The sequence below is a fragment of the Mesoplodon bidens genome (assembly GCF_964165515.1).
Source record: "Mesoplodon bidens genome assembly, chromosome: 11".
In the NCBI taxonomy this organism is placed as follows: domain Eukaryota; kingdom Metazoa; phylum Chordata; class Mammalia; order Artiodactyla; family Ziphiidae; genus Mesoplodon; species Mesoplodon bidens.
In genome coordinates this window covers 24,027,292-24,053,363 of record NC_138167.1, presented here as the reverse complement: position 1 = coordinate 24,053,363, position 26,072 = coordinate 24,027,292, and the positions used below count along the sequence as shown (strand labels likewise).

Sequence of the window (26,072 nt, the reverse complement as noted above, 5' to 3'; positions counted from 1 at the left end):
GCCAGACACTGTGGTGGGCAGTGGGAATACAGTGGTGTGAAAAAAAAAAATTGCCCTTGTCCTTGTGGAGTTTACAATCGAAGAGGAGACAGAGATTGAGCAAGTAATCACAAAACCAATGTGGAATTATAGCTGTGCCCAGTGATGTCCTCAAGAGAAGCACGGTCCCTAATGAGCATATAATCAGGGGACCCGAGTGGTCTGGGTGGTTAGATTCCCTGCAGAGTGATGTGAAGTTGAGGGCTGAGTGATGAATAGGAGTTATTAAGCAAAAAGGGGCAGTGAATAGCATTCCAGGCAAGAAAAAGCACATGCAAAGGCCCTGTGTCAACAGTAAATGGCTTGTCTGAGGAATGGGCGTGAGGGAGCAGGGAGCCTGTGAGATGCAGCCGCCGAGGTTGCTGGGGACTCAACCCCAAGGCTTGGGACCAGGGCAAGGGTTTTGTTCCTTATCCTGGAAGAAGCTTTGGGGTCTTAAGGAAAAGAGCAACCTATCAGATTTGTGCTTTGAAAGGCTCTCTGGCTGCAGGGGGTGGGTCAGTGGGTGCTGGGAGCAGAGTGAGCACCAGGGCCCTAAAAGGAGGCTGTTGGAGCGGTCCAGATGGACACGTGGCCAGGGCAACACAACTGACCTCAGATCTTGTTTCCTTTCAATGGGATCACACAGCCTTCCTGAAAAGTGATCAGGGACATTTCATTGTCACTAATGTAAATAGGAAACCTGGAGTATAGGGAAATTATTTTGTCAGGGCTACTTTATTCCTGGATGAGAACGTCGGAGAAAATGAAAAATGTGTTCTGATTGTCACTCACCACACTAGCTAATACATAGGAAACAAAAAGTATAGATGTTATCGTTTAACTTAGTTTTTCTTTATCTAACCTACATTTATTGTGTCTTAATTTCTAAACTGTACAGGCACTTGATGCTATAGACAAGGCTCTGAAGCTGAAACCAAAAGACCCAAAAGTTGTATCTGAACTTTTTTTCACAAAAGGAAATCAACTAAGAGAGCAGAACCTTCTTGACAAAGCTTTTGAGGTATAAAGACAATAAAATTGTAATTAAATTCATGGATTAAAATTAATACTCCCTCAGTCTTTAATGAAGCATATACATTAAAAGCTAAGATCATTGCCATGTTTTGTGGAGTGAATTTTCTGATTAACTGACATAATAAGTTTAATTTTTTATAATTGAGCCTCTGGTTTTTGACTATTAGGAGTTCCACAATACCTCTGCATTATTTTCTGAATTATCACTTTGAACTTGATGTTTAAAGCATTCTGCATTTTGCCTTCAAACCAGCTTCCCTCTCTCTCTCTCCTCCCCTCGTTTGCTCTTTTTCTCTCTGTTTGCCTTCAGTAACCCTCTATTTCAGCTGGACTAGTGCCTGAAGAGCTTTGGTGTTCCACACATCCTGTAACATTGTGCCCACCCCACCCCAACCCCCTGCAGATCCCCACTCACCTACCAACACAGGCCTGTGTCCTCCTTCAGGAAGCCCTCTGGACCATCCTTTCTCCCAGTTACCTTGTTTCCTCTGAAATCCTAAAACACTACCTCCACCAGTCATTTGAAAGTGTCTTTTTTTTTTAGGTTCTTATTAGTCATCAATTTTATACACATCAGTGTATGCATGTTAATCCCAATCGCCCAATTCATCACACCAGCACTCCAAGCCCCCCGCTGCTTTCCCCCCTTGGTGTCCATACATTTGCTGTCTACATTTGTGTCTCAATTTCTGCCCTGCAAACCAGTTCATCTGTACCATTTTTCTAGGTTCCACATATATGCATTAATAAACAATATTTGTTTTTCTGTTTCTGCCTTACTTTACTCTGTATGACAGTCTCTAGATGCATCCACGTCTCAACAAATGACCCAATTTCGTTCCTTTTATGGCTGAATAATATTCCATTATATATATGTACCACATCTTCTTTATCCATTCAAAAGTCGATGGGCATTTAGGTTGCTTCCATGACCTGGCTATTGTAAATAGTGCTGCAATTAACACTGGGGTGCATATGTCTTTTTGAATTATGGTTTTCTCTGGGTATATGCCCAGTAGTGGGATTGCTGGATCATATGGTAATTCTATTTTTAGTTTGTTAAGGAACCTCCATACTGTTCTCCATAGTGTCTGTAACAATTTACATTCCCACCAGCAGTGCAAGAGGGTTCCCTTTTCTCCACACCCTCTCCAGCATTTGTTGTTTGTAGATTTTCTGATGATGCCCTTTCTAACTGGTGTGAGGTGATACCTCATTGTAGTTTTGATTTGCATTTCTCTAATAATTAGTGATGTAGAGCAGCTTTTCATGTGCTTCTTGGCCATCTGTATGTCTTCTTTGGAGAAACGTCTATTTAGATCTTCTGCCCATTTTTGGATTGGGTTGTTTGTTTTTTTGATATTGAGCTGCATGAGCTGTTTACATATGTTGGAGATTAATCCTTTGTCCATTCATTTGCTTGCAAATATTTTCTCCCATTCTGAGGGTTGTTTTTTTGTCTTGTTTATGGTTTCTTTGCTGTGCCAAAGCTTTGAAGTTTCATTAGGTCCCATTTGTTTATTTTTCTTTTTATTTCCATTACTCTAGGAGGTGGATCAAAAAAGATCTTGCTGTGATTTATGTCAAAGAGTGTTCTTCCTATGTTTTCCTCTAAGAGTTTTAGAGTGTCCGGTCTTTTAGGTATCTAATCCATTTTGAGTTTATTTTTGTGTATGGTGTTAGGGAGTGTTCTAATTTTATTCTTTTACATGTAGCTGTCCAGTTTTCCCAGCACCACTTATTGAAGAGACTGTCTTTTCTCCATTGTATATCCTTGTCTCCTCTGTCATAGATTAGTTGACCAAAGGTGCTTGGGTTTACCTCTGGGCTTTCTATCTTGTTCCATTGATCTATGTTTCTGTTTTTGTGCCAGTACCATATTGTCTATATTACTGTACCTTTGTAGTATAGTCTGAAGTCACAGAGTCTGATTCCTCCAGCTGTTTTTTTCCCTCAAGACTGCTTTAGCTATTTGGGGTCTTTTGTGTCTCCATACAAATTTTAAGGGTTTTTTTCTAGTTCCATAAAAAATGCCATTGGTCATATGATCAGGATTGCATTGACTCTGTAGATTGCTTTGGGTACTAGAGTCATTTTCACAATATTGATTCTTCCAGTCCAAGAACATGGTATATCTCTCCATCTGTTGGTATCATCTTTAATTTCTTTCATCAGTGTCTTATAGTTTTCTGCATACAGGTCTTTTGTCTCCCTAGGTAGGTTTATTCCTAGCTATTTTATTCTTTTTGTTGCAATGGTAAATGGGAGTGTTTCCTTAATTTCTCTTTCAGATTTTTCATCATTAGTGCATAGGAATGCAAGAGATTTCTGTGCATTAATTTTGTATCCTGCAACTGTACCAGATTCATTGATGAGGTCTAGTAGTTTTCTGATGGCATCTTTACGATTCTCTATGTATAGTATTATGTCATCTGCAAACAGTGACAGTTTTACTTCTTCTTTTCCATTTTGTATTCCTTTTATTTCTTTTTCTTCTCTGATTGCTGTGGCTAGGACTTCCAATATTATGTTGAATAATAGTGGTGAGAGTGGACATCCTTGTATTATTCCTGATCTTAGAGGAAATGCTTTCAGTTTTTCACCATTGAGAATGATGTTTGCTGTGGGTTTGTCGTATTTGGCCTTTATTATGTTGAGGTAGGTTCCCTCTATGCCCACTTTCTGGAGAGTTTTTATCATAAATGGGTGTTGAATTTTGTCAAAAGCTTTTTCTGCATCTATTGAGATGGTCGTATGGTTTTTATTCTTCAGTTTGTTAATATGGTGTATCACATTGATTGGTTTGCATATGTTGAAGAATCCTTGCATCCCTGGGATAAATCCCACTTGATCATTGTATATGATCCTTTTAATGTGTTGTTGGATTCTGTTTGCTAGTATTTTGTTGAGGATTTTTGTATCTATGTTCATCAGTGATATTGGTCTGTAATTTTCTTTTTTTGTAGTATCTTTGTCTGGTTTTAGTATCAGGGTGATGGTGGCCTCATAGAATGAGTTTGGGAGTTTTCCTTCCTCTGCAATTTTTTGGAAGAGTTTGAGAAGGATGGGTGTTAGCTCTTCTCTAAATGTTTGATAGAATTTGCCTGTAAAGCCATCTGGTCCTGGACTTCTGTTTGTTGGAAGATTTTCAATCACAGTTTCAATTTCATTACTTGTGATTAGTCTGTTCATATTTCTATTTCTTCCTGGCTCAGTCTTGGAAGGTTATACCTTTCTAAGAATTTGTCCATTTCTTCCAGATTGTCCATTTTATTGGCATAGAGTTGCTTGTAGCAGTCTCTTAGGATGCTTTGTATTTCTGCGGTGTCTGTTGTAACTTCTCCTTTTTCATTTCTAATTTTATTGATTTTGAGTCCTCTCTTTTTCTTGATGAGTCTGACAAATGGTTTGTCAATTTTGTTTATCTTCTCAATGAACCAGCTTTAGTTTTGATCTTTGCTATTGTTTTCTATTTCATTTATTTCTGCTCTGATCTTTATGATTTCTTTCCTTCTACTAACTTTGGGTTTTGTTTGTTCTTCTTTCTCTAGTTCCTTTAGGTGTAAGGTTAGATTGTTTATTTGAGATTTTTCTTGTTTCTTGAGGTAGGCTTGTATAGCTATAAACTTCCCTCTTAGAACTGCTTTTACTGAATCCCATAGGTTTTGGATCATTGAGTTTTCATTGTCATTTGTCTCTAGGTATTTTTTGATTTCTTTGATTTCTTCAGTAATCTCCTGGTTATTTAGTAGCGTATTGCTTAGCCTCCATGTGTTTGTGTTTTTTAATTTTTGTCCCTGTAATTCATTTCTAATCTCATAGTGTTGTGGTCAGAAATGATGCTTGATATGATTTCAATTTTCTTAAATTTACTGAGGCTTGATTTGTGACCCAAGATGTGATCTATCCTGGAGAATGTTCCATGCGCACTTGAGAAGAAAGTGTAATCTGCTGTTTTGGGATGGAATGTCCTATAAATATCAATTAAATCTATCTGGTCTATTGTGTCATTTAAAGCTTCTGTTTCCTTATTTATTTTCATTTTGGATGATCTGTCCATTGGTGTCAGTGAGGTGTTAAAGTCCCCCACTATTATTGTGTTACTGTCGATTTCCTCTTTTAGAGCTGTTAGCAGTTGCCTTATGTATTGAGGTGCATATATATTATAATTGTTATATCTTCTTCTTGGATTGATCCCTCGATCATTATGGAGTGTCCTTCCTTGTCTCTTGTAACATTCTTTATTTTAAAGTCTATTTTATCTGATATGAGTATTGCTACTCCAGCTTTCTTTTCATTTCCATTTGCATGGAATATATTTTTCCATCCCCTCACTTTCAGTCTGTATGTGTCCCTAGGTCTGAAGTGGGTCTCTTGTAGACAGCATATATATGGGTCTTGTTTTTGTATCCATTCAGCGAGCCTGTGTATTTTCTTTGGAGTATTTAATCCATTAACTTTTAAGGTAATTATCGATATGTATGTTCCTATTACCATTTTCTTAATTGTTTTGCGTTTGTTTTTGTAGGTCCTTTTCTTCTCTTGTGTTTCCCACTTAGAGAAGATCCTTTAGCATTTGTTGTAGAGCTGGTTTGGTGGTGCTGACTTCTCTTAGCTTTTGCTTGTCTGTAAAGCTTTTGATTTCTCCATCGAATCTGAATGAGATCCTTGCCAGGCAGAGTAATCTTGGTTGTAGGTTCTTCCCTTTCATGACTTTAAATATATCGTGACCCTCCCTTCTGGCTTGTAGAGTTTCTGCTGAGAAATCAGCTGTTAACCTTATGGGAGTTCCCTTGTTTGTTATTTTTCGTTTTTCCCTTGCTGCTTTCAATAATTTTTCTTTGTCTTTAATTTTTGTCAATTTGATTACTGTGTGTCTTGGCATTTTTCTCCTTGGGTTTATCCTGTATGGGACTCTGCACTTCCTGGACTTGGGTGGCTCTTTCCTTTCCCATATTAGGGAAGTTTTCAACTATAATCTCTTCAGATATTTTCTCAGGTCCTTTTTCTCTCTCTTCTCCTTCTGGGACCCCTATAATGCGAATGTTGTTCCGTTTAATGTTTTCCCAGAGGTCTCTTAGACTGTCTTCATTTCTTTTCATTCTTTTTTCTTTATTCTGTTACACAGCAGTGAATTCCACCATTCTGTCTTCCAGGTCACTTATCCGTTCTTCTGCCTCAGTTATTCTGCTATTGATTCCTTCTAGTGTATTTTTTATTTCAGTTATTATATTGTTCATCTCTGTTTGTTTGTTCTTTAATTCTTCTAGTTCTTTGTTAAACATTTCTTGCATCTTCACAATCTTTGCCTCCATTCTTTTTCCATGGTCCTGGATCATCTTCACTATCATTATTCTGAATTCTTTTTCTGGAAGGTTGCCTATCTCCACTTCATTTAGTTTTTTTCTGGGGTTTTAACTTGTTCCTTCATCTGGTACATAGCCCTCTGCCTTTTCATCTTGTCTATCTTTCTGTGAATGTGGTTTTTGTTCCACAGGCTGCAGGATTGTAGTTCTTCGTGCTTCAGCTGAGCCTTTAGTTTTATTTAAGGTGACCACTCTTAAAATCATGACTCAGTGGTGAGCATGCCCTTTGATGCAAAACAACAGGAAAAATATTAAAAATATACCTCACGGCTATGACATTTAATGGGATACATGTTGTTCAGACCAAAAAAAGTATTTTAGAAATAAGTAACTCTCTTCAAACATTTGAAGATCTTTTGTAAGGCAGAAGAAAAAGAAAGGCTTTCTAATGATTAAAACTATCCCCTGATAAAATATATGTCCTTAAAGAGATACTGAACACCGGTCTCTGCAAGAATTTAAGCATGGGCTGAATAATCACATCAGATTTTGTGAGAGATATAAGGTGTTTCAGAAACTACTCTAAGATTCTGTGATTATAAACAAATTTTTCTTACAAACTCCATTTATAGTGAAAAAGGCTGAAGAGCACCTTTTTCTTGCAGATCGAGGCCAGTGGGAAATGATGCACTGTAATAGAAATCACCTGGACTCCTGGCAGGCACCTTCAGCCTTTTTAAGTCCAGAGGTTAGCTCTGCAAGGAAATTACACATTTCAGTTTCCTCCACTTTAGAATCATCAACTTTGAAAAATAATAGACCTAAAGGGGACACCTGTGAACTAGAAGTGACTGTTCATTTTATTAACCATTTAAATTTCCACATATGAAGAAAATCGTTTCCACAATCTGTATTGTTAAAGATGGGTTCTCGTTTCCCAGCCTGAAGATATTTCTTATGTATTTAGAGCTATAAAGTGGCCGTGGAATTAAATCCAGATCAAGCACAGGCCTGGATGAACATGGGTGGAATCCAGCACATCAAGGTAAGAAAATAATTCACGTCCATGTGAACCAGGTTTTCTCTTTGTATTTTCTCTTTATTCTCTTTTAAAAGATTGAGAAACTACTGTTAATTTCCTCTTTGAATTATTTGAATACTGAAAACATAGGTGTTCAAAATGTAATTAGGCAGTTTTATGTTCACTTTGTATTATCTCGATACTGAATATCATGAAGCCATTTAAAAAATAAATATATAAATTAGATTTCATGATTTTGTTTATCATAAAGAAAATCATATGTACTTAAGTATCATCACAGAGCAGGTAAAATCTGCTATATGAAGTAAAATTCTGTTGGCGCTACGCTAATGTAGCTTATTTTCCTGTGGCTTAACTCATTGTCAAGATAAAGTATTACTATTTCCTATACTTAATGTATCTTTTATTCCCTAACCTACTGAAAAACAAGGCTGTTTGTTTGTTCTCAAAAGAAAAAGCTACCTTTGAGTGAATAATTGAAAATTACCCTTGGGAGGACTATTGTCTATAATGAAACCAAAGATTAACTGGCATTCACTCATTCATCCAATTCATTTGACAAGCATTTATAGAGAATATCCTATGTGCCAGGTACTCTTCTAGGTACCAGCAATACAGCAATTAACACATAAGACAAAAATTTCTATCGTCATGGAGCTAACATTCTAGTTAGGGGGAAATAAGCAATAAGTAAATAAACACATAAATACATACATACATACATACATACATACATACATAGAATATATCAGATGGTGATAATTGCTATGGAGAATAAAAGAATGAAAGAAGATAGGGAGTGCTGGGGGTAAGAACTGAAATTTTAAACTGAGGTGGTTAGGGAAGGCCTCAGTTAAAAAGTGATGTCTGAGTAGAGATCTGAAGGGAGCAAGCCACTTGGCAAAATAGGGAAAGTGCATGTGCAAAGGCCCTGAGGTGTGAGTGTGCCAGTGTATTTGAAGACTAGGGAGAAGGCAAGTGAGAGGAAATGATAGAAGCTGGGTCAGAGAGGTCACAGGGCCAGATGATGCAGGGCCTTGAAAGGAATTGTAAAGTCTTCAGCTTTCATGCCAAAGAAGTTGGGGTCCTTGGAGGACTTTGAGCAGAGAAGTGCCATGGTCTGACATGTTTTGAAAGGATCACTCTTGTTTAGCTAACTTATTTTCAGGCTTCTATCAGTCTTTACCCTGACAAAATAGCGAGATAGTGAATTTAAACAAAGGCTATATAGGGTTTACGATTAAGTGGGAACTGGTCACTCTCAGAAACACAGTAAAACACAAAGGTGATCCATGACTATACAGATGGGAGGGGATAATGGGATAGTTACTCTGCAACTATTAGCCTTGATCTAATAGAGGAACATTGATGGCGAATCCAGTCACAACATCTATCAGAGCCCAATAAACCAAGCTCTGATCTTAATGACATTCTAGGGTGACCAACAGTATCTAATTGGGAAACATAGAATGAACTTACTTTTAAAAACAGTAACATAATAATTTTAAATATTTAAATAATATATTAAATAGTTGCACTTTCAGATAATACACTTAATATGTTTTTAGATGGAGTGCACCTGCATTTAAAGAAATGAGTTCAATTGTTAATTAGATAAAGTACAATAAATGCACTCAAGTGTGTTCATTAAGTCTGGAAATAAAGAGAAAATAGTACATTTATTGAACTCTTTCAGATTAACAAGTGAACCCATTGCTTTAAATTTAGAGGTGCTTCCCCTGCAAAGGTATCTGGAGATTAAAGAGGATCTACTGAGTGTATTATTTCAAAATATAATGAACACACTGATTAAAAATTAGTTTATCTTTTTTCATCTTTGCGGCCATCATGTGTTAGGTTGAACAATATAAAATTGCCATGTTTGTAATTTTAAAATGTTTAATTTTAAATGTAAATTCATATGATGCAATCCAATACAAATATATAGACCAGGCACATGGCTTGGATGTAGTCATTTTGATGTCACCGTTAGGATGCAGGATTATCATTATGACGCCTTCAAGAACAACCATTAACTTTCTGTGACCTTTGCATTGCCAGGAAGTGCATGCATCAATCAGTGTTATCCCATTCCTGGGCCCCACTGAGCCTGAGCCTGGGTGAAGCTTAGGAAGGACTGAGGGCTATGCAAGGCTGAGAGTTGGAATAAGGCTTTGCAAGGAGATGACACAAAGAGAGAGAAAAAGAGACTTGACTCTTGCTCATACTGCTTGGAAATAAAAGATGATTTTTTTTTTTTTTTTTTTTTTTTTTTTTGCGGTATGCGGGCCTCCCACTGTTGTGGCCTCTCCCGTTGCGGAGCACAGGCTCCGGACGCGCAGGCTCAGCGGCCATGGCTCACGGGCCCAGCCACTCTGCGGCATGTGGGATCTTCCCGGACCGGGGCACGAACCCATGTCCCCTGCATTGGCAGGCGGACTCTCAACCACTGCGCCACCAGGGAAGCCCAAAAGATGATATTTTTCATGAAGTTTTATGTAAAATGAAATGGATGGACCAAAAAAAAAGCTACAATACATTCTTTTTTTTTTTTTTTTTTTGCGGTACGCGGGCCTCTCACTGTTGTGGCCTCTCCCGTTGCGGAGCACAGGCTCCAGACGCACAGGCTCAGCAGCCATGGCTCACAGGCCCAGCCGCTCCACAGCATGTGGGATCTTCCCAGACCGGGTCACGAACCCGTGTCCCCTGCATTGGCAGGCAGACTCTCAACTGCTGCGCCACCAGGGAAGCCCCTACAATACATTATTTATAATCAAAGAGTTGCATCACCTGGGCCATATCACAAAGTACTATTTTCAATCCTGCCTTATGACATTAATGCATTTTCTAGAATGGAACTGGCCAATAGAACTTTCTGAGATGACAGAAATGTTCTATGTCTGTACTGTCCAAGGTAGTAGCCACTAGCCCCACATGGCTAATGAGCACTTGAAATGTGCCACTGAGCAACTGAATTCTTAATTAATCATAATTAACTTACACTTAAATAGCCACATATGACTAGTGGCTGTCATAGTAACTAGCACATTTCTAGAAATTGGATAATTCAAATTCCCTATCTAGCATCTGGAAATTGAGGACATTGAATTAAGGGCTATAACTTGTTTTAAAAATTAAGGCTTCCAGGGCTTCCCTGGTGGCGCAGTGTTGAGAATCTGCCTGCCAATGCAGGGAACACGGGTTCGATCCCTGGTCCGGGGAGATCCCACATGCTGTGGAGCAACTAAGCCCGTGCACCACAACTACTGAGCCTGTGCTCTATATCCCGTGAGCCACAACTACTGAAGCCCACGTGCCTAGAGCCTGTGCTCCACAACGAGAAAAGCCACTGCAATGAGAAGCCCGCGCACCGCAACGAAGAGTAGCCCCCACTGGCTGCAACTAGAGAAAGCCCACACGCAGCAAGGAAGACCCAACACAGCCAAAAATAAACAACAAAAAAAATTAATTTATTTTTTAAAAATTAAGGCTTCCAGTTGCCTCAAGAAAAGAGCAACTTGAGGGAGAAAATAACTCTGTGATAGATCTTTTTGTGAAAGGACAGAGAAAGCTGGTGATCAGAGGAGATGCCTGGCACCAGGCTAAGGCCTAAATTCAGAGAAACCTCTTGGGAAACCGATTTCAAAATCAACCGCAGTAGGAACACAGTTTTGAGAGCAATCTAAGAGCCACAGATGTTCAGTTATCTGCACCTATGTGCTAAGCTTAATAAACATCAGGAGACACTCTGAAGATAAATACTTGAATTGAAAACAATCGTAATGTAGCTAAATCCAGGTTCTCATTTGTTCAGAATTCTGTTCAGCCTCTTATCAGAATCGGTGTTAATAATCAGAAATAGTTTCATTTGTGCACATGCCAGCGCCTGGATTCCCAATGTACAGTTATCTGTTCTGTCATTTTTACTCTCCTTTTCACCAGCATGACAAGTGAATACCATAAGAAATAGACAGTGTTTACCCATTTACACATAAATAGTCATTTAATAATAACAACAATGACAGCATCGGATTGAGTGCTCATTATATGTCAGGCAGGGTCTGAGGTCTTGACACTTGTTCATTCACTTGGGACGTAGTTAAGCACTCAACAAATATAGGTCACTACTGCTACATAGTACTTTCACTCCAAGAGGTGCTACTTTAAATTGTGGTGGAAATTTAGAGAGTAACTAGTTTTCATCCACTTGGAGCTGTAACTGAGAATAAAGCAGAGCAGATGCTTGTTTCTTTGGAATGGAGAGATCTCTACCGATCTTGGTTCTGACACTTAGCAGCACACAGATCTGAAAGGGGGTCGACCATACGGAAGGAGTACATTTAGTGGCAGAAAAGAGGCTGGAAAAATGTTAGTAATTCCGACTAGTTTGTCAGGGACCTCCTGGGACCAGGCACGCATGGTTGCCAGTTAGGGAAGCATTGAACAAACCAGATGGGGGCCAACAGAGGGGTCTTTAGCAGGTCCAGAATGACATACCTTCCCACCCCCCGCCTTTAGAGTATCCAGCAGACATATATTGTCACACACCTTGAGTATGGGAAAAATTTGACTCCATATTATTTATTATCAGTTCTTTTTATTTTATAAAAACTTAGATTTGCATTAAAGCCCGTATTAGGCAAAAGTTGCTTTTATATTTTAAGGTAAAGATTAAAATACTTCCTACCACTAAATAGCTGTAGTGGACTCCTGAACTATTTACTTATTTTTTTTTTTTTTTTTTTTTGGCGGTACGCAGGCCTCTCACCGCCGTGGCCTCTCCCGTTGCGGAGCACAGGGTCCGGACGCGCAGGCCCAGCGGCCATGGCTCACGGGCCCAGCCGCTCCGCGGCATGTGGGATCTTCCCGGACCGGGGCACGAACCCGTGTCCCCTGCATCGGCAGGCAGACTCCCAACCACTGTGCCACCAGGGAAGCCCTGCTTTTTAATCATTACTCTTGAAATTTCAAAAACATCTCTCTCTCTCTCTCTCTTTCTTTCACACACACACACACACCCCTCTCCCCCACCCCAACCCTCTTTCTGTCCCCCTCCCTCTCGATATGAATTTCTAGTGCCTTGGCTCCACTTGATTACAAAGGAACAGTGCTAACCCTATGAGAATGCTATGAGATTATAGCTTCATACCCTGTATTAGTAGAATTGGAAATCTGTTTTGCTGCCATTTAACCTTATCCTTCACATTCTCCATCTGGTCTGGTACTTAAAACAAATGGATTCTCAAAGGCACCAACAGATAAGGATAAAATTACACATGCAGACGGGGCCTCCTTATGAGGATGTTAATGTTAAAATGGACGAGAAGCTCTGTTTTTTAGTTTCCCCATTCTTCGAGCTAGTGTTCTGATGGATCAGAATATAATTATTCTCTTTATTTTCCTCAACAGGGAAACTACGTGTCTGCAAGAGCTTATTATGAGAGAGCCTTACAGCTGGTTCCAGACAGCAAACTGCTGCAGGAAAATCTTGCCAAATTGGATCGTCTAGAAAAAAGGTTACAAGAAGTTCGAGAAAAGGATCAAATGTAGCAGCATTTGACCAAGTCTCCAAGGGACAGTACTGGTGCCTTTGGAAGAGGAAGAACTCACAGACGGAAGTCTTGCTTACACAACAGTTGGGGCACAACCGATGAAGTTTTCCTCTTACTTGAGTTCAGGGTGGCACATTTTGGGACACCTGCTGGTAACCCTGTGCTGGGGACTTGCATTTCCATGAAAGAAGACAAAAAGAGCAAGCAAGGGCAAGAAGGCCTGAAGGAAGGAAAACAGCAACTACACATTTTACAGATTTTTGTTTGCTTTAATTCCAGATTTCCTTTCATATATTTGTCTGCTTTTCCAACCTGGAAATCTAATTCCATTTCTTAGTGTAGATATTTGTGTCTCAGAAATAGAGGTTTGAAATGCTATGAATGCATGGCATCTCTTCTTTATGAGAGGAGATATTTCAGAGAGGGTAAATCCTCTGGGATAAACCATTTGAGAAATTCTACCAAGAGGTAGCTCATTTAACTCTCCAGAACTAGAAATGAGTATCTAACAGTTTTTGTAAAACCTCCTGGAATATATGGGGAAAGGGGTTATTGTAAGATAAAGCTAAGTAAGGTTTGTCTAATGTCCTTCTGAGGATAGTGCTAGAGCCCTATTGAGAAGTAAATTAAATTCCACTCTGATACAAGCTGTTTTCCCATTGCCTAATATGTCAGAAAGGAAGCTTCTGGAATTGTGTATGCATATTCTTATTCCTAGGGAAAAATCAAGGGTCTTGCTACCCCTGACTCTTCATGGAAATGTTTTAAATTAATTTTATTACAAGTATTACTAGAGTAGTGGTTCTGCTCTAAGATTTCATAAGTGCTTTTAAAACTCATAAATGTTTCTGCCTCCAAATATATTGTTATTTTGGTGGAGAAAAAAATAGTATATTCTACATGAGAAATATTAAAGATATTAATTGAGAGAAATGTTCTACTTTATTATCTTAACATTCAGACGTTCTGAGATTATTTTTTGAAAATATATTTAACCACCGAGGAATCTTTACGGTATATTACAGAAATCTTCATAGACTCTAAATAGATGCACAGCGCTATTGATTTGTCTTCCTAGGCTTAATGAGAATTCTGTGCTTAGAACATGAATGATAGAACCTGCAGTTCCTAGTTCTGTATTTGTAATTTTGGAGATTTCATGGAGAATGCTCAAAAAATCTAGGAAAAAAAGTCTAAATTCATAATTTTAAAATATATATTTATAGTTAAAAGATAGGGATGGGGAAGTTGAATTTACAATTTGACATTTGTCTTTTAGTGTTATTTATTTCATAACTTATAAAATATTTAATATATACACACTTTCTTCCCTGTACATAGTGGTTTTAATAGCAGTTTTCACAACTGATCATACAAAAATTATAAATCTAAATTACAAGGTAGTTAAGTTTTAACAGCCCCTAAAATAATTTGTCTTGACTATTTACTTGCTAAAGCTAAAGAAATTAGGAATCAGCCTTCAGTGTTTGGGAGGTAATATATTTTAAAATTGAAGAAATTGGAATACTGATTCTCATTTGGTTTTCATCATAAACTTAAAAAAAAAAAAAAAACCCACTCTGGTCAGTGCTGTTCCTGGTGCTATGCCAGGTGTCATACACATGTAGGAGCCTGAAGGCACACGTATGTCACATGTTCAGGCCAGAGCAAGAAGCCTTCTGCTTCTTTTCAACCCAAGTATCAGAGATCACTGCCTCTCTATGTTGTTATTATTATTTTTTTGTCAAGGAAATCTAGATAAAAGGAGGAAAAACTTCTTTGGAAAGGGATGATGCCAGGAATATTTTAAATGCAAAGGATTACAGAATTTGAATTAGCAAATTCTGTTTGTGTGTATTCTGTTTGTGTATATCAATAATCCAATAATGTATATATTACCACTCTGATCTGCTGTTTCTAATAGTCTTTATGATGGATACATCATAAATGTATCCAAAATTTCATTTAGAATATTTTTATTCCCTCCCAAATTATACTTCTGTCATCCTAAGGTCAAGAAATGTACTACAGTATTTATTGTAAAATAACTACTCCATCCCCAAAATGAAAAATATGAAGCCCTGGCTAAAAACAACATCTAGGACTTTAATAACAACTTTTTAGTTTTAGTGTAACAAAAACTCATACTTAGAAAATTAATGGAAAAGATAGAGCCCCAAATTTTAAAAAGCAATTATGCCTTACTTGAAGGGCTGCTAAAGATAGGCGAGTACATTTGTTGGAATAATTAAAATGGCTATTACAGCCGAAAAGTTTCTGAGAGAAAATGGTCACTGGCCTTCAGGAGACTTTTCCTGCCTTCTTTTGGGTGCTTTTCTCTGTCTCTGTTCTCTGTCTCTCTCTCTCTCTCTCCCCCTCTCTCTCCTGCCCTCTCTCCCTCCCCCCTTCTCTCTCTCCCCCTCCCTCTCTCTGTCTTTCTCACTCTGTCACTCTGTCTCGTTCTTTCTGCATCTCTTTGAACACTGGCATCTCTTTGAACATTAAAAGTAAGCCTGTTTGTTGGACCAGATATTTCTGTCCTGAGTTAATACTCTCACTTAGATGTGGCCAGTGAAATACTTTTCATAGTTGAGTGGTGCCTGTAAGAAAATAAATCACATATTATTTTTCAGAGATATTAAGTGTATTTTATAACTATTTTTATTTGTTCTTGTAACATGAAATAATATGTGGAATTCATCCTTACCAAAACAAGAATGAAGTGCCCTGGCTACTCGTGGAGATGCATCCAGGTTCCCTTAACAAAAGCATGCTTGGCTGTGAGCTTATAGCCCCTTTCTGAGATGCAATTGCAAAGCCAGCTTTGTGGACGTGCAGTCTCTGTAGACCCTCAGAGTCCTGCTCAGAAGCACCTTGTGTTTGGTTGAGTTCTCTGCTTGAAGTTCTCAGTAATTTTTGAATAATTCCATTTTGCACTGGGTCGTGGGTAGGAGGGAAGGTGGCTGAGGACAAGACAGGAGTTGCTTCAGTCTAGCTGAACACTTGATCTAATGAGCAGAGTTTCATTTGTGACTGTTACCCTGTGCAGCATTGGCTATTTTGTCTCAGCTACACTTAGAGTTCCTTGTGTACATATATTCCCCTCCTACTGCCAGTCTATCTAACCTGTCCTTCTGTCTGACCAGAACCAGTTCTCCTTGCTTTCAAATTCTCCAATAAGTGGCAGTCCTTTCACATGTCCTTCGACGTGGAGCCACGAGAATGGCTTTACAAGTTTATGTTAACCTTAAGAATTACTCAGGATTTTAAAACTGATTCAGATGTTTTCAACCTGTTAACGGCATTTGTAAAACATGGTTCAGTGATGTAACGTAAGTGAACTAAACCAAAGATTTAAATACCTTGGAGGAAAAGAAATTTTATTTTAGGGAATCCTGAGATATATTTTCTAGGCCTGTTTATTTTGCAGCCCATCAAAAAACAAAGAGGATGATCAGCGCCTTGATTCCAACTCGCCACAGTACTTCACAGCCCCCAGTGTACGAGTCTGACGTGCCTAACACGTGGTACCTCGGTTTGGTGCAGGGTGTTGCAGTGGTTGTGCAACTGCGTTGCAACAGGACTGAGAAAATCCAAACCTTTCCATACAGGGTTTTGTATGGCCTCTATTAAACATTCCAGGCCTCCTGGATTGTTGAGCCAGGTTCAGCTGATAGCTGAGATCTCGCCCCTCACACACAGGTGCTCTTGGCCCTGGTGGATTTGAGGATAACCTGCGGGCGCACCTTTAGGAATCCCTGGACCCTGGCCACCCAAGTTATGATTCTAATGTGCAGTGAGGCATTTGACCTTTATATTTACAGAATTCTTGGCTCTCAGATGGAGGGGGATTGCCTTGCCATTTGCACGTACCAGACGAGGCGCCCAGTATATAAAACTCATATTGTTTATGACTCATAGAAGGGCCCGTGACATAGAGCCGTGTTCTCTATGCCTCCCTCTTTCTTTAGGTTACACACGTCAGCTTTTGTTAATTATTTCTTAATTGTGCTCATTAGAATCAGTTTTTTAAAAAGAAAAAAGAAAAAAAAAAAACCTTTTCTCTGATTTGTGATGGATTTGCACCTTAGATCAATAAATCCATAGGGTATTAGTAATAACACTCAAAGCAAATGTAGTTATAGGTGTTCTGTTTATTTTAATTTTTTGCCTGGTTTCCGAATCACATTTACTTTGATTAAATTGTATGTTGGTATCTCCCAATAATAGCAAAACTTAACTATCTAAATGGCATCTTTTGGCATTTTAAAAGTAAATACCTGTCAAATCTTGTATTTAGGCTGTAATTGAATAGGATGAAAACTTACAATGCCAAAAATTATGGAGACGTATAACTGTTTATGATTATTCTTGAAGTTTTCGATGTGAAAAATATGTTGAACAGTTCTTCCAAAAATAGCACTTCCTTATTTTTGTTTTTAGTAGTCATATATCTTAAAGAGAAGAAATAAAATAACTTCAGTCAAAGCTATGGTTTACTATCAGTAAAACAAAATGTCACAACAGAATCAATATCTATCAATTGGCTCATATAAAAATGTTCCATTTTTATCACCAAGGATCCTTTCCATTAAAACCTTTAGGGCATATAACTTGTAAAATTAGCACCCATCACAATATGCAGTCATTATTAGCTTGTAAGTTTAGATCAGCATTTACCACAAACTGAAAAGAGGTGTCTACGTCCAGAAGTCCCAGGAGTTTTTTCCCATTCTCAGTGGTGCACATGGTGCATATTTGTATCACTTTAGACTTTTCCAATGTGCATAATGTCCTTCTGGGTTTGTCTTGCTGGTCCATAGGAGGGGAGACCCAGTCCAAGAACCAGGAGATCTGGATTCTAGTCCTGCTCTGCCACCGAGGTGCCGCCTCACCTGGGACAAGTTACCAAGTGTCTCAGTCATGTTTATTGCCCGTTAAAGGAGTGGTTAGTTCTATGGACCTATCAAGCTCTCTGAGTCCCCTGAATCCAAATGGAAAGCCCTCTGCCTCTGAAGAGATAACTGATAAGTCTTGCCCTTCGTTTTAGAAATTCTTAATCATTGCAGCAAAACACATACACAAACAACCCTAAAGGTGACTGAACTGCCCAAGTGCTTTAATATGGCAGAGGTAACTACTCTTATTCTGCAGTCTCTACACATAAAAATTAGCGATTTTTTTATGTTTCTAAGGAAAAGAGATTTTAAAAACTTTCCTCCAAAGGAACTAAAATATCTGTAGAAGCCATGGCTTGCTTTTACAATGCGGAAATCATTTGACTTGCTGTGACTCACCCATCCCCCCTTTTGTCAGAGGAAAATACATCATGTTCTTGATCAGTTGTATATAAATGTACATTTTTGTTACTTTTGCTGTGCCAGTTAGAAATATATCTCCCATAAAGTATTTCTCCCATTTAAGTCTGATTATGTACACTTTGCCTAGATCTTTCCAAAATAAAATTTATGTAAATGTCTATTTTATATAAGATACAATGAAAATAATGATGTCTTGTTTCAATCTCTCAAGTGCTCCGTGATTAGTACCCACTGAAATCCATGTCACCAGTAGGTGCCTGCTTTAAAAATAAAAAAGAATATCCTTCTTCCTTTCCCCATTCATTCATTCATTCATTCATTGCATTGTTCTGTGTGCTTTATGTCTGCTCTCTTTTTCATATCCCACAACCACTGTTTCAGTGCTTACCCATTCCAGATCTTCTCCCCTCGTCTTACTGAGATGCCTTCACCTCTTTCTTTATGGAGTAAATACAAGGTAGAAAATTCTCAATATCCTGCACTCAGGCATCTACAAACTTAACCTGCACCCAAATCTCCCCTCTTTCCCGTTGCTACAATGGAAGAAGAGGGACCTCGGCCCTGGATAATCACATCTCGTTGAAATTCATTCCATTCTTTAATCTCTTTCTTCTTCCTTAACTTCTTCCTTTTTCTGGCTCTTATCAATTCTGTTCTGTTTTAAAAACACAGATACAGGTAGCCACCGTCAAGATCACTTGAAAAAAATCCTTCCTTTATTCCTTTTCACCTCTGGCTGCTACTGCATCTCTTTATGTCCTTCACAGCCAGACTATTGTGAATAAATTGTCTTCACTCATTCTTTCTACTTGCATCCTTCACATTCTCTCTGCAACCTAGTGAAGTCTGTCTCTGCAACAAATATTCAAATAAAGTTGCTGTTTCTAACATCACTAATAATCACTTTAGTGCTGATTCCTAGGTCTTGTGGGACTTGGGAGAGTGTTGGAGAGTTTAGACCAGTGGTTTAGCGGGAATGGAAAAACATATTTTAAACAAAATATTATTTACCCCATGACTTGCTCATCGTTCATGGGTTAGTCTCCTAACACTCCTAATTTTACAACTGTGCTTAGAGCTGGGGCCTCCATCAAGAGTCTTGGAAGGCCTCCAATAGCAGATCATTATTTTGCTGCCCTAATGAAGATTTATGTTCAAATTCAAGGCAGATTTCCCAATCCAATTTGGGATAGTCCAGCCCACTCTGCTTGACATCCTTTCCTTTTCTGAAGTTTTTTGTTTTGTTTTTAAATAAGAGAACCCTTCCATTTGGACCCTTCAAGATCACCACAAACCCAACATATTTAAACCATCATCTTACTAGCAAATTTAAATCTAAAACTAATGACCTGGCTTTTGTTATGTATGCAATTCGTATTGAGTGGCTCTTTTTTTTTTTTTTTTTTTTGCTGTACGCGGGCCTCTCACTGCTGTGGCCTCTCCCGTTGCGGAGCACAGGCTCCGGACACACAGGCTCCACGGCCATGGCTCGCGGGCCCAGCCGCTGTGCGGCATGTGGGATCTTCCGGGATAGGGGCACAAACCCGTGTCCCCTGCATCGGCAGGCGGACTCTCAACCACTGCGCCACCAGGGAAGCCCTGAGTGGCTCTTTTTCTACTTAATGGAAAGGCATTATTTTGTCAAGCCAGAAAGGGATCAATCTTCTGTATAGAAGGACAAGGTCTCACTTGAGGCTGTGAGTTTGAACTCTGGAGACAAAGGGAGCTGTGATATAACAGGAAATGAGACAGTGCCTAACCCCATGGAGACTCCCAGGTATGAAACACACCACTGAAGATCCTGCAAAGCTGTGTGTGTACCATGTGCACAAGACTGCAAGGGGACAGGGTCTGTAAGCTTCACGAGGTTAGCCATGAACTTGAACATCGTGGGTCCAACGTGCACAGCACATGTTCATTTTTTCTTTCCTTCTATTTTATTTTGTAACAGCTTTGTAGTGACTTTAATCTGACCCTCTCTTGCTAAGAAAAAAAGAGGAGTTTGGGTCCCTTTGGAGGGTCTGAGCTTTTATTGGAGAGTTGTGTGCCCCTGGGGCCACAGATGGTTATGGTAATAATCGTGAGGTCACTGTAGTGTAAGCAAAACTCGGAGATAAGAGTGGTGAGGGGCATGGGTCAGACAGCCACCACCTGGAGAGTTCTTTCACAGCACTCAGGTGTAGCAGTGTATTTTCAGAAGAGCTGCTTACCTTACCAAGTCCCCTCCTGGTGTCCCCTAGACACCCAAGCTTGAAACCCAGGAGTCATCTACTCAGTCAAACTGCCATCCAAGTTGCGACTATTTTAAATAAATACTTAAAATGGTGCTACTCTCAAGAACAATTCAGTCCAACAGAACTATCTGTTGATGATAGCAGTGTTCCATATCTGTGCTGTCCAATATGGTAGCCACTAGGCACAGGTGGCTATTGAGCACTAGAAATGTAGCTAGTGTGACTGAGGAACAACATTTTTTATTTTAGTTAATTTTAATAACCATACATGGCTGATGTCCACTCTATTGGACAGTGCAACTTAAGAGCTTTTCAGTATTGTAAGACTTGGGACATAAAAATCACAGAAACCCCTTTTAGCTTCATAAGACAAGAAGGCTTGAGATGGTGTGTCTCAAGTTTGGGTGCCAATCACATTCTTTAAGCTTTCTGCCAGAAGCTTCCCAATTCACCTTCTGCTCCCTTCTGCCCCTCTCTGACTGTCAGCTGCCTGTCCCTGGACCTGCGTTCCCTCCACCTCGACTGTCTCTGTTTTCCTGTCCTTCTCTCTACCACCTGCCTGTCTCCCTAATTTGTTTACCCTCCTACCTCAAGGAGCTTTTATTTCTATTTTATACAAAAGTGAAATAACTGGGGCTGGGGGACTGGTGTCTAGGTTAGTTAATGTATATAAAATGTTCACTTAGCCTTGCCCTCATTTTTTGATAAATTATAAATCAATTACAAATTCTGGCTTTATTCCTCTCCCAATCTCAAGCTAACTCGTTACAAATTACTTATTAGAAAATAATTATTGAAAAAATGCTGACATGATAATCCTGCTAGTGAATTCATTTTAATACTCTTCAATGCTGGACCCTACAGTTCTGGTCCATTCCACTGAAGTTGATGATAGCACTGCCACTCAGCAAAGGAACGGGGTAGAGAAAACCTGATCTTTCACATCCACTCCCTTTGAAAACTTGGGAGTGTCAAGGTCTTCAACAAGCTTCTTAGAAGCAGGGTGGTACCTTTACACACTCAAGTTTTCACGAGTCCTCCTCCTTTCAGAGGTCAGCCTGCCTGTGTTTTGCATGGGTGCCCAGCTTCCTTGACTCTGGGCTTGGGCCACACTCCCTGGTTGGGAACAGGATTCACCTGCGCTGAGCGTTCTAGGCCACTGATCCCCTTGCTCCCGCATCTGGCCCAGGCTCACCCTCGGGGTCACCTCGCTCCCGTCTCCAGGGGCGGAGGGCGGGGGCGCTACGACACCTGGGCGGCCCGAGAGCGGCCAAGGCTCCGCTGGTCCTGAGGAGGGAAAGCTGTGCGCCCGGCTGCGCGGCAGGTGCGGCCCCTTGGCGCCGCGGGAGGGGGTGAAGAGCGCGGGCGCTTCCGGGAGCGCGAGCCCTGCGGCCGGAGACCCTCTCCTCGCCGGGTTTGCACCGCCGGCGTCTGAGGAAGACCGACGGGTCCCCGCGGGCGGGCGCCATGCGGACGCCGCCTGGGGCTGCTTCGCTGCTGCTCTTGGTGCTCGCGGTCCGCCCCTGGCGGAGCAGAGGTGAGCCCGGCGCTGGGCGCAGCCGAGGCTGCGGGCGGCTGAGCGCTGGCAAGGGGACTTCATTCCTCCCCAGGGCAGAAAGGAGAATAGCCAGGTGTGCCCAAGTAGGGCTTGGGGCCGGATTTTCTTCTGCAATCCTTAAGATAACCAAGTAGAAGTAACAAAACCTAATAGGAGCAGCATATGTTCTCCAGTATCTTTCATTCCACCTAAATTATGTGATGCTCACCCTCCCAGAGAAAGCCCCGAATCCATCACCAGAGGGAGAGGCCCTCATGCAGTGCCCAGGTCTTTTTTTTTTTTTTTTTTTTAATGTTGAGCCTTCTTTTACTTTATTTATTTTTATTTTTGGCTGTGTTGGGTCTTCGTTTCTGTGCAAGGGCTTTCTCTAGTTGTGGCAAGCGGGGTCCACTCTTCATCGCGGTGCGCGGGCCTCTCACTGTCGTGGCCTCTCTTGTTGTGGAGCACAGGCTCCAGACGCGCAGGCTCAGCGGCCATGGCTCACGGGCCTAGTTACTCTGCGGCATGTGGGATCTTCCCAGACCAGGGCTCGAACCCGTGTCCCCTGCATTAGCAGGCAGAGTCTCAACCACTGCGCCACCAGGGAAGCCCCCAGGTCTTTTTTATTAAGGTAGCTCAGGCTGTAAAGGGCAGGGGGAGTCGCGAGGCAAGTTCTAGTCAACGAGTCGTATAGTGTCAGGGGTATCTTAAGAAAAGAAAGGGGATAGCCTTCAGCTGAGTGACACCAGAACATCGGAGCCAGGCCAGGAAAATCCGAACGTGGAAATCAGGATAAAGTGAAGGCCTACATAAGGTGCCGTGTGTGTGTGTGTGTGTGTGTGTGTGTGTGTGTGATCACACATATGCTCTCCCACACAGGACTGAAGTGTGGAATTCGTGCAGTTGATTTGAAAAGTACGGAAACTATCTTGGAATCGGGGTTCTTCTCTACAGTTAGTAGTTGGGGAAATTCAACAGTTGGTGGACACCCATGGCAGGTGGGTATAACAAAGACATTGATTTCTTAATGAGAAAATGGTGAATTATTTCCTTTGCTTCAAATACAACTACCATAACATGTAATTTTTCTCTGGACCCCACTTGACCTCACTGTCAAAGAGTTTACTTCATAGGAAATCTCTTCCTAACTAATTTATATCAGTGTCTTAATGTGACATCATATTAGAAGAATTGATTTCAAATGTTTCTGAAGGAGATGACATCTGTGTGGAGATGTATATTAGTTGTGTTTATAACTTTTTTCTTGGGCAGGTCTCCCTGAAATTAGGTAGGCACCACTTCTGTGGAGGAAGCTTGATTCAAGATGATCTGGTGGTTACAGCAGCACACTGCCTGGCTAGCCTCGATGAGTAAGTTGTGGATTTCCATTACTTATCAAACCTTGATCCATGGCAATAGGATTGGGAGATTCGACGCCCTAAATACCATACAAGGTTCAACCTTAGTCCCTTTCTTAATTTTTCCTTCTGGCCCACCTACCCACTGACCTTCCTGATTCCCAGAAATTTGTGTATATCCCAAGATTTCTTGTGCTTCCTACTCTACTAATCAGAGACCCCAAAGATCCCAGACATCATCTATGATCTGTGGAGTCAGTGGTGGATAGGGATGATGGTTACTTATTTTAATAAAGTATTAACATCAAATGTTAAACAGATGCACTAATGTTCTAATAATCTGAGTTTCAGTAATTAGGAGGGGAAAATACTGTGGAAATAACAGATACTTGACTAGATTAAAAGAGAGTACTAGTAAAAAGAAAAGAAGGACAGTTCTAGGAACAGTTCTAGCTTTCTATCTTGCTTAAAATGGTAGAGCATATATAGACTGGTTTATGTACAAAAGAAGACACAAATATTTTATGCAGAAAGACAATTGATGCTAGGGGAAAGGGTTCACAGAATGTAAACACTCTGTGATTGAAAACCATGACTTTTTATAGATACCTATAATTTACAGGGAATTATAACAATTGATAATAATCACTAATAAAGATACATCTTCTTTTAAGACTTAGAAATGCTTAAAGGTACATTAATCACTTTCATTTAATTACATGAAACCAAGACTGTCTTTCCTGGGGGAGACAGCTAGACTTATTGAAAGATTTTTGTTTGGTTTTAGGAAGCAAATTAAGCGTCTGAGTGTGATGGCTGGGGAGTATAACCTCTTTCAGAAGGATAAGGAGGAACAGAAAATTCCTGTCTCAGAAATGATTATCCATCCTAAATACAACAGACTTGGATATATGAGTTTTGATATTGCACTGCTATATCTAAAACACAAAGCCAACTTTGGTAAGTAGGGAGTGTTGGAGTACAAAATAATATAATGGAGGGCTTCCCTGGTGGCGCAGTGGTTGAGAGTCCGCCTGCCGATGCAGGGGACACGGGTTCATGCCCCGGTCTAGGAAGATCCCACATGCTGTGGAGCCGCTGGGCCCGTGAGCCATGGCCGCTGAGCCTGTGCTTCCGGAGCCTGTGCTCCACAGCAGGAGAGGCCACAACAGTGAGAGGCCCGCGTACTGCAAAATAATAATAATAATAATAATAATAATGGAGAAAACTGTGTTTATTAATTCTCTACCAGTTAACTTCAATTCCTGTGTATATATCTAGAAATATTTGAATAGCTAAGTTTTGTTCCTTAAAAAATAATTTTGTTTTATCTATAACATATAAAAACACTGTACCAGCCACGAATTACGTATGCTTAACATTTTAAGTACTCCAGGTTTGGCTGGGCAATATTCTAGGCCATCTACCTGTACTCAGCTCTAGCCAAGGAGTGTGGGACATTTGAAAATATCCTCAGAGACTTCTTTCTGTCACTGTTATGTACTAGATATCTGACACTCTGTCAGCACAAATGATCTAAACATTCTGGTTAAAATATTAAAAATCTACTTTTTTAAAATACAAGAAAGGCAAGTGTCCAGAAAGAGAACAGATCCAGAGAAGTTAGCCAGGCACTGAAGTAAGTGACTGCCCTTGAGGCATCTAAATGATCTTTAAGAACCTAGAGCCTTAACTGGCCTGCATGGGAGTAGGATGGGTGATGGGAAAGACTGATTGGAGCTTCCCATGGATGTAACCTGTGGCTTCCTGAAAGCTGATGCTTGAAAGATAGGGGAAAAAGGAAAATATACCACATAAAGTGAAGGAATAAGGAAATTTACATACTTGAACCTTGGCCCCGAATGGAGGGCTCTCAGAAGAATCTGTAGCCTGAGCCAGGCTTCATTCAGGTTTGATGCTGGCATTCACATTACCTGTCACCAAAAACTCCAAGCCAAGACTTTAAAGTTCCAGGTGAGTAATTGGGTTTCTGGCAGAAGCAAAGGTAGTAAATTCTCTTTGAAGAGATGAACCTGAAATCTCAGCTCAAATGTATTCCCATAAAGTTTTTATGAATGAGAGCACACAATTAAAAGCATGCAGAGAAAGTTGCTACCAAAGAGAGAGTCCAAAATAACAGCAGTCAGAATCAGGCCTTCCAAGATTGTAGGCATTAAAATGAGGTACATAATATAAAGTATGTTTTACTTAAGTTTAAATAAGTTACAGTCTATCAAAAATGGCTGAAGAACAAGAAACTATTAACTGAAGAGGAAGACTTGGAAAAGAGTCAATTAAATAGATATGAAAATATAATTGGAATTAGTAACACAATAGTTGGATTAGATAGCAGATTAGATCAAATATAGAGAAGTAGAAGATGGGAAATAATTATCCAAAGAGACAAAAAAGTGAGACAGAGAAGATAGACTGGAAGAGTATGGTAAACAATCAGTTTGAGCTTTAGAAGGCATACAGATAATGGGAGGGAGAGGCTATAATTTAAGAGAAAGTGAGTGAGCGTTAGTCATAGCTGATGAGACAATAACTTTCAGGCTTTTAAACTATTTGTAATTTTAAACTATAATATTAAAAATAATTTTAAACTATAATATTAAAAATAATTTTAAACTATAATATTAAAAATAATTTTATATCTAGATATG

General features: G+C 39.9%; 2 protein-coding genes across 6 annotated transcripts in view; both read left to right on the top strand.

The window, feature by feature from the left end:
- TMTC1 (transmembrane O-mannosyltransferase targeting cadherins 1) overlaps positions 1-18,463 on the top strand; it is a 282,996-nt gene extending 264,533 nt beyond the window's left edge. For all 5 annotated transcript variants that reach the window (XM_081250082.1, XM_081250081.1, XM_081250079.1 and 2 more), the window contains 3 exons: positions 920-1,042; positions 7,330-7,407; positions 12,814-18,463. In XM_081250082.1, coding sequence (XP_081106208.1) covers positions 920-1,042; positions 7,330-7,407; positions 12,814-12,954 — 342 coding nt within the window. In that variant the 3' untranslated portion in view covers positions 12,955-18,463. The remainder of the gene's footprint in view (positions 1-919; positions 1,043-7,329; positions 7,408-12,813) is intronic.
- Positions 18,464-22,911: 4,448 nt separating this feature from the next.
- Positions 22,912-26,072, top strand: part of OVCH1 (ovochymase 1) — a gene marked incomplete at both ends in the record, with an annotated part of 86,270 nt that continues 83,109 nt past the window's right edge. The window contains 3 exon segments of the mRNA XM_081250211.1: positions 22,912-23,046; positions 23,321-23,418; positions 24,194-24,366. Of these exon segments, the coding sequence (XP_081106337.1) occupies positions 22,912-23,046; positions 23,321-23,418; positions 24,194-24,366 (406 nt within the window).